Raw genomic sequence first — 8,756 nt, 5'->3', positions numbered from 1 at the left:
ATTCTTTATAAATAATAGTGAGTCGAGTAAATAAAGTGAGTTATATAAAATCATCTAAAATAAGTTTAGATGTAGATGTTAAGATGAGTTTAGTATCATTTATAAAAAATTGAAAAAGATTGTGAATCTCACATATAAAAATGTATTGAGTTAAAAAAAAATTATAAACCTCACTTGTAATGAAATTTTGAGTTTATATGAGTTTAATAATTTAAAAATTTTGTATTTATATATTAAATTTAATTTAAAATTATTGAACTATCGCAACCAACGGGCCTTAAACTCTTCTAACAAACGACCATCCTCAAAATGTCTTATCATTTTAAGGATTAGATCGTTAATTTCTCCTAAAAAGTAACCAAAAAATCCACGAAATTTGTTGGGTATGCAGGTGGCCCGTAGCAAGAAGGAAGGTCTAGCACAATAGAGTGAGACGGTACTGCACTTCGCTCCACTTGGAAAACACATCTGCTCTGTACGGAAAACGGAGAAGATGATCGTGTGCGTCGCCGTTGTTGGCCACCAGGTACCAGCGCCTCCTAATAAATCTCTTTCCTTTCACTTTTTTTTTTTTTATTTGATCTTTTTTTTGTTTGTTGTTACAGAACAACCCGCTGTACATACAGAGCTTCACGGAGGCTGACGATGCCCTCAAGCTCCATCACATCGTCCACTGCTCCCTCGATGTCGTCGACGAGCGAGGTAAACTTTACTCTTAACGATCTCGGATCCGGATCCAAGTCCATTATCCGTACCGTACAGCTCTAGGTACTTTTAGGATTTGACTTTCTTAGCCAAAGCGTGTTTTATTATACGAATACTCGTACCGATCGGTCGATTTGAATCAAATTTTTTTTTCCTTATGTTTCAGTGAACAATCCGAAAAAATATGGGCCGACGCTAAACGAGCCATTTCTGGGTCTGCTTTATCCGACCGAAAATTACAAAGTGTAAGTGCAATTCCCGATGTAACGGATTCATAAAAGAGTTGCGTACAATTTTGTACAATTTTATTTTTGTAAGAAAATTGTTTTTGCTTGCGACATTATCGTGGCGTGCTTGTGAATAATTTTATAGATTATGTTGTTGTGTAGGTACGGGTATCTGACTAATACAAAGGTGAAGTTTATCGTGGTGACAACGGGTCTAGATGTCAGAGACGCCGATGTTCGAAATGTGAGTGTCGTTGATGGATTGGCTTTGTATGGAAATGTTTCTTAGGAAAATCGGAGTGATGAGACTTTGATTTTGAAAGCTAGTGCAATGTGGGTGATTATAAATTATTTGATCCTCTATACATGCATACATATATGTATATGAGAAATAATAGTTGCTGTCGTACTTGTGCAAAAGTCACATAATCACTTCGAAAAAAGTGAAAATATAGGCCTGCATGAAAAAATAATAATTTTTTAATAGGAGATCTCACTTTTTTTCAAAGTGACTGCATACTGTTTATGCATTCTACGACTGTACATAGTATGTATTACTCAACTTTTCTGTTAGTTTTGTAATAGTCTGGTGAAACATAATTCTTTTTGCTGAAGTGACTTTTGTGTTGGTGTGGGCACTGAGGGCTGAAGTGATTTTGCGGCGTCCTTGCTGCCTTGAGCAAGATAAATCAATTGTGATCTTTGAGCCATAAAATAGATGATATTGATTAAATGCAATTGGTATTGGCATCTTGTCTGGAGAAGATTGCGAATAAAATATTATAAAGATCAGTTCTTGCAATTTCCATATGATTAAGCATCTCTTGAATAGAAATTAACAGGCTTTAATCATGTTGTCTACGAGGTAATACATATCTGGACATGTTTATGTTATAATTACATGTAAACATTATCCTTTATGGTTCATGTTATTACACGTTTGTGTGCATTTATCAACCGTTGGTATCCTGCCTCATCATACACTTGCTTCATTGTGTAGTGGTTGCCACTTTTCTAATCGCTTATAGTAATTCGGTGCTTCTACATCTGATTACTGTAGTCTTCATCTGCGGCATACATTGAATAAAAAACCTTCTATCTTTCCTGAGTTTATGTCTCTTTGTGGAATATGCTGTACAGTTTTTCAGGAGGTTCCATGCTGCATATGTTGATGCGGTTTCAAACCCGTTTCACGTGCCAGGGAAAAAAATAACCTCCAGAACTTTTGCAGAAAGGGTCAGCACCATAGTCAAATCATTTGGGTTGAGTTCAGCTGGGTGAATAATCGCCGTTAGTCTAGAAGCTAAACCTTTATGAATTTTCCTTTATGAATCTTGTTGAATATGTATGCCCTCCCACCGTTTTTGTTGCACTGCTTTTGTTTCACATAGGATCTGGGTCTAAGTGAGCTCATCCATGTATCTCAGAGATTGTAACACTTACCTTCCGACAGAACTGCAAATTAAGTGATAGCGGAGCTACAAACAAGTGATCTTGTTATTTCTTGTTACTTGGAAATTCTTATCATATTTGGCTTAATCTGTTTTCACAGAAAGTTAATAATATAGAGAGGGAGTTTGTAGTCTTGCCTTGTGGAAAGCGAAACCATTTGGGGGCAATTAATGCAGTAAATCCAGGTAGGAAATTTTCAAATCTGATTTTCAGGTTTCTGATACCAATAGAATCAGAAGTCCCGATCAATGTCCATCTGCCATCAATGTAGGCCGTAGTTCAAAATTTCCAATGATGTATATTTCCTGAGGATTTCATGATATCTGGCTGTTTTGCTAGTCACAATCACTTGTATAGCGTAATGTTGTTGGGAGATGACATCTTTATTTAATGAGTTCCTTTTCCAGGACAAGCTGTCTCTTAGCCCCCAATGAAATAAGATAAGATGATAAAGATATTTTAAATAGTAATGAATAAAATATTATTATAATATAATTTTTTAATATTAATTTTATATTGAGATTTGAAAAAGTTAAATTGTTTATTATATTTTATACGAAAATTTGAAAAAGTTGTAATAATGAATTGAGATAAAGATAAATTTTTGGTTTTGTATAACCAATCCGGCTTTAGACTCCAATTTACTATAGCAATAGCTGCTCTCACAAATTCCTTAATGTGCGCCAGAACCATACCATATATGTTACAGCAATACGCCAACTACCATTTTACAAACCACATAAAACGCAGAAAAGGGTAAGGATTGAACAACCAAACTAACGGTGAAGTACTAAACATCCATTACCTGCTCGGTGAGAATATAGAGAGAGCATTCACTTTGTCACTTCCATTAACAACAAAGTGTTCAAGAGAAACAGATGGAACTTCAGAGTATACTTCAATATCGTCAAAAAGCAGTCGCTGATTTGAAGCAATAAACCTATCACATACCATAGAGTGAAAGGAAAGGCTGATGATAGTAAAAACAAAACACAGTAAAAGAGAGCATCCTGCTAGACTTCCCAGGGGATGTTCAGGATATGGAGAACTTGATGGAAATCATTGCATAAAGCATGAAAGTGCTAGGTAATCAAAACTCATCATCATCCTCTTCGGCAATGTGCTTTGCAAGCTCTTGCTCCTGCTGTTGTCTCTCCCTCCTCTTCTCTGCACTTTCTTTCTCTTTATGAGAATTTGGTGGAAATCGAAGAGCACGCACTCCCTCATTATGCATATTGAGGCAGAAAGCAATCCTAGAGTTAAATGCAATTTGAGGTTCGTTTGTAGAGTAGATGTCCCCCGTCTCCTTCGAAACCATCCATCCATTTGCATGATCTATTGTGGCATCAATTGCACCATCTCGGATAGCCTTTGATACAATACTCTCAGCATCAGCAACAGGGTTTGCAGAATCCAATCTCAACTTCTTTGCAACATCAGCCAGAGAGATCCGGGAGTAAGATATACTGATGTTGCGCAGCCCAGTCCTTATGACATTGTGCCGCAGCCTAACAATCAAATTATGGGTCCGATCTAAATTGAAAGTACTTGAGAACTTCTCAGCAACATTTCTGAAAAGCTCCAGATCACCAATTCGTACAGCCTGAAAAAACACATTACATTGTCTTTCTCAATGCCAATAGCAAAAGCTGAGGAACCCAATTTTATTTATATTTTCAAATTCTGCTTTTATAGCTAAGAAAAGACAAATACCATATTGTTCTATGAACTTGGATGTCTTTAAGCCAACTTGTAGTTTTTATTACATCCAAGTTCTAACCTATAAGTTGCTGGATTCAGGTTTATATCATATGAACTTGGATGTATTTAAAGCCAGCTTGTAAGTTGATGTATCCCTATTCGATATGGAAAAACTGAAACGAAAGCCTCGATAAAACGTAGACTTACATTTGTCAATTCAAAGTATGGCCTTAAAGCCTTCTCCATGCCTTTCTGCATAAACACAGTCCTCTCTGGGATTTCCCCAAGCAGTAAGCGAACAATGACCGCCCATTTGTTGCATTGAACACGAAAACCAAGTGCTGCAACAGGGGCTTTCCGAGCAGCTTGCAGGAGGGATTCTTTTGCGTCTGTATACTCCAACTGAATTGTCCTGATCTTTCCTAGGTAAAAGAGGTAGCGGCAGAACTGGAAGAGAAAATTGGTCAGTGTCAGAATCTGCAGCTTATAAGTGGAAAGCTTTAAAACAGAAGCCAGGCCTCTGGTCAATGGGCATGATCACAGCATCAGTGAGATTGGAAAAAAAAATAAAAATTTGTAAGTCAGTGAGATTGGAAACTAAACAATCCTTCCAATCCCAACCAAAGAGAGAAAAAATAGCACCTTCAATACCATCCACAAATGTTCTACCGCAATTGGATCCCTATTATCTCTGTATTTTTCTTTTCAAAAAGAAAAAAAAAAAAAAAGAAAAATACCCAGACTTTACACACTTCTTCCATCCTTTTTTGTTTTTAATAGGTAAAAAAATCCAACTTTTTATAATTTTATGAACCATGATTAGCTTTGATGCCAACATAGGTTACAAAAGTATTCAGTAGAGACTAGTGAAGGGATAACCAAGAAGTAAGCATGATGAGGAGAACACAACATTGACATGCATTCCATTAGAGGTTCTCATATTAGCTTTGTCACACTTATCAAAAGCATAAGCTATGTAATCTCGTGTTGATCATATCCAGACTAATTGTTTCAACCCTCTGAAATAATTATAATGGTCAAATGAACTAAATCTTGAAAACTCAGTATTAGAGTTGCAGATATGCATCTTAGCCTCCCACAGAAAAATGAACCACATTCTAAAATTTTAGGGAATCTAAAAGATAATGTAGGAAAAACAATTGAGATTTACCTGCTGATTTGAATGGGCTTCAAATCGAGGTGCCTTTGACCTAAGCTTCTCCGCTTGATCATATAAATTGTAATGAAGATAGTTGCGAAGAAGCAGGTTAAGAAGTGTTTCCTGAGTCACAACACATTCCACATATAATAAAACAAGTTTTTTTTAGTAAGTTACTAGTTTCCTGACCCATGCCTCTTCGATTGAATATTTACCTGACCCAACTCGTCATGGCGCAAGGTTGCAATTCGGTGAAGAGCAAGGAGATTACTGAGAATAAATGTGTGTCTAAGTTAGTCATACAATGGATGCTATAAGTGAGGCAAGAGATCATTCAATCCATTACATCTTCGTCCACCGATACAGATAGAACAGTAGTCAATGAAAATCAATTAGTCATGACAAAAGAAAACTCACCCTCTAATTTCAGCAAGATCTCCAGTGAGCTCATAGCAAAGAGAATAATAGAAGTAGAGCCTGGATGCTAGAACATCTACAGTTCTCCTATTCAGATTCTTCACTCGAGCAATACTTGCTGAGGCACAAGCTTTAGCCTGAGAGACAACAATGTCATGCTAAAACATGAATCCCCAGGGTTTTTTTTTTTTTTTTTTTTTTGGGGGGGGGTTGTTTTGAACTTAATCTATTTCTATTACCTCATTGTATCTCTTCTGATCAATCAGAAATATCAGGACAAGTAGATAGCAGTAAATCTCCAGCTCTGGCGGTGAATGTTTCCCAGAAATTTGAGTTGTGGATGTTGCAGTGTCAACATCCATCTCATGTTCATCCTCCTGTAACCAACCTTTGATGTTGAAGCTTGAAAGCATGGTGAACATTCGATATATAAACTAAGTGTATAATTTTTCTAATAAGCAAATTGTGTAACTTTGTTTTATCAGTAAATTAAACTTTACCAATCTACTAATTTTGGCGCAACCCAAGTGGCAGGGACTATATAAAACTAGAAAAGGAAAAAAGTGTGAGAAATCCTGATAGCTAGAAATAGAAAAGTGGTAACGAGCTACTGTCAAAGGATCAAGGTGAGGATTGTCACCTCAGTGTACGAAGCAAGAGCTTTCTCAGATCCTCTACCTAAAAATATACATTTCTTAGGCTTTGGGTAGCAAAGGAGGCAATCCCCAAAGCGATCAGTGCTTCGAGGTATCTGGTCTAACACCTAATAGGAGCATAGCCCTATCTATAATTACTCTAACAAAGAAACCAATTGGCCATTATGACACGGTAGAGAAGCTCAAAATGTGAGCTAATTACCAAGATTACGCATTGTGAAATATTGTGCATATACCTTCATACTCGTTCGTCCTTTACACTCAAAAAAGATAGATGTCATTTCATGAACAAACATACAGTTTAGAGCGAACATGGGCTTCAAGAGGACCCAAGCTCACAACGCCTCTTACGTACATTACCTTAGGAAGATAAGAGGACAACCGACCATGCAACTCAGATCCAGGGGCGACAGCGAAACTGAGGAACGCAGAGAGCACCGGCGCATTCAGTCTCCGCCTCAGCGCCATGGTGAGCCGGACCACTCGCACAATGCGTCGAACCTCCCGGGCATACGCACCGGTCTCAATGAGAGACGCAATCTCCTTCAAATCTAAAGCATGCCCATGACACACGGATTTCACAAAATCAAACCAGACATCCAAACATTAACACGTAATTACCAACATATGACCAACGTAATCAAAATCCGGATAACCAATAATTGAAGTTTAACAACACCGACCGAAAATTTTTTGAAAAACAAATAAGGGCTACATATATATACAGATAAATATATACTGGTATGTAAAGAACAGTCTTACGGTGTAGAGTCGAGGGAGGAGACGAAGGGGCGGAATTAGAGGGAGCTGGGAGCTCCTTCATCTCTACGTCTTGGGTCATGTCGAATGGACTGTGACTAAATCGTAAACACAAAAATCAAATTAGGGATTGAAAAATCGAAAAAGATCCTGGAACAGAATGAGTATTCGGAAGAATCAACCTTGAACCGGGCTTGATCTAGGGTTTTCGCCTGCTACTGCAAGTCTCAGGAGGGGGGAGTAGCCGGGGAGTTGAAAAAGGAAAAAGAAAAATTAGCAGGACGGCTCTTAAAAGACTGCCTCTATGGGTACATAATTATTTTTTAAATAAAATAAAATCTATTATTTATGAAAAAATTGAGATTTTCTATTTAAATTCCCTCTAAGTTCCATTATTTTTTAAATATAAGTGCAAAAATTACGCCAGATTAAAACTATATAAACCGTTTAAAAAAAAAAAGACAGTTTTAGAAGTGCGTGGTTAAATTAATTATTAAAATAATTTCTATTCTTTGATTTTGGTAAGATTAATCTTTACAATAATTCCTACAATTTTATCATACCACCTATTTTAAAGTTTGAACATTTTAATTATCCCCTCACAAAATACATTCCAAGCTTTTTAGCAAAAAAATAAAAAGGTGGTTCCCAAGTTTAATAGAAATAATATTTACAGTTTTAAGGTACACAAATTTTACGTATTCTTTTTGAAAAAGTGAATAAATTTTTTAAAAAAAATTGGTTAATACAATCTTATGGTATGAAAGTCTTGTACACTACTTTTAACAAAAAGTGACTAAATTAAAGACCAAGGGTGGCCCAACACATTAGGAGCCAGAGTTAAATTTAAAATGTGGCTTTTTTTACTTATAATATAAATATTATTTAAAATAGAATAAGGCTTTACTTAAAATTTAAAATTTTATATTCAATATAATAATTTAAAATGAGGCTCATTGTAAATGTTCTCTTAAGTTTTAGTTTAGGAACATTATTTAAAAATATAAATATTCATTGATATAGATATAAAATTTTGTATACGGGCCTTGCCCTGTTGCCCACATTCAAAATATTGAGAATGGTGCTTTCTTTAAAGTTTAGTTTTATTTAATAGCTTTTATATTTTTTTCTCAAAAAACACAAAATGCAAATAAAAGTTGAGTTTTATTTAAGGGGCCTTGGATAGGCAATCATCTAGATCATGGGAGACTTGCAAGTTCCAAAACTGTTCTAATACTACTCAATCAAAATTTTACATGAAAATATTATTATTTTTAATGTTGAATTCTATTTATTTTTCAAAATAAATACATAAAAGTTGCACACCTAATGTAGATTGGAGACTGGTCACAAACTGGCAATAACACTATAGCTCTCGAGTGACAGTTTGGAGATTTGACATTATCTTAAATCGATTGGTAAATTTTATGTAAAAATTTGAAAAGATTATAATAATTATTAATTATATGAGATCAAATGTAAGTCTTGATAACCAAACTAGGCCTTAGGCTTCAATCCACTCTTCACGGGAGCCGGTTCCGATAACAAAATTACTAGTCACATCTGAAATTGCAATTTACAACCTTTCTGTATTTTTTTTTTCTAATAACAAAATATCTCCATCCCCAGAATATTGAAACATTTGAAAATCCCAATAACTAGTAAACAGAAAATAAGTAT

The 8,756-nt window shown here is 35.6% G+C and overlaps 2 protein-coding genes across 2 annotated transcripts; one reads left to right on the top strand and one right to left on the bottom strand.

Moving 5' to 3' along the window:
• Window positions 1–311: 311 nt before the first annotated feature.
• LOC122312530 (trafficking protein particle complex subunit 2-like protein) lies at window positions 312–2,471 on the top strand. Its single transcript, XM_043127172.1, has 5 exons — window positions 312–526; window positions 606–702; window positions 872–950; window positions 1,095–1,176; window positions 2,073–2,471. The coding sequence occupies exons 1-5, from the start codon at window positions 494–496 to the stop codon at window positions 2,211–2,213; spliced, it is 432 nt and encodes a 143-aa protein (XP_042983106.1). The 5' UTR covers window positions 312–493; the 3' UTR covers window positions 2,214–2,471.
• A 734-nt stretch (window positions 2,472–3,205) lies between these two features.
• Window positions 3,206–7,404, bottom strand: LOC122313835 (probable 26S proteasome non-ATPase regulatory subunit 3). Its single transcript, XM_043129104.1, has 9 exons — window positions 7,259–7,404; window positions 7,080–7,174; window positions 6,678–6,868; window positions 5,901–6,038; window positions 5,662–5,798; window positions 5,460–5,514; window positions 5,257–5,367; window positions 4,293–4,532; window positions 3,206–3,987 (listed from the first exon to the last, which is right to left on the bottom strand). The coding sequence occupies exons 2-9, from the start codon at window positions 7,156–7,158 to the stop codon at window positions 3,475–3,477; spliced, it is 1,464 nt and encodes a 487-aa protein (XP_042985038.1). The 5' UTR covers window positions 7,159–7,174; window positions 7,259–7,404; the 3' UTR covers window positions 3,206–3,474.
• Window positions 7,405–8,756: the final 1,352 nt, after the last annotated feature.

This window comes from Carya illinoinensis, chromosome 6 (assembly GCF_018687715.1).
Source record: "Carya illinoinensis cultivar Pawnee chromosome 6, C.illinoinensisPawnee_v1, whole genome shotgun sequence".
Classification (NCBI taxonomy): domain Eukaryota; kingdom Viridiplantae; phylum Streptophyta; class Magnoliopsida; order Fagales; family Juglandaceae; genus Carya; species Carya illinoinensis.
The sequence above is the reverse complement of the archived record's forward strand: the minus strand, read 5'-3'. Positions and strand labels throughout refer to the sequence as shown.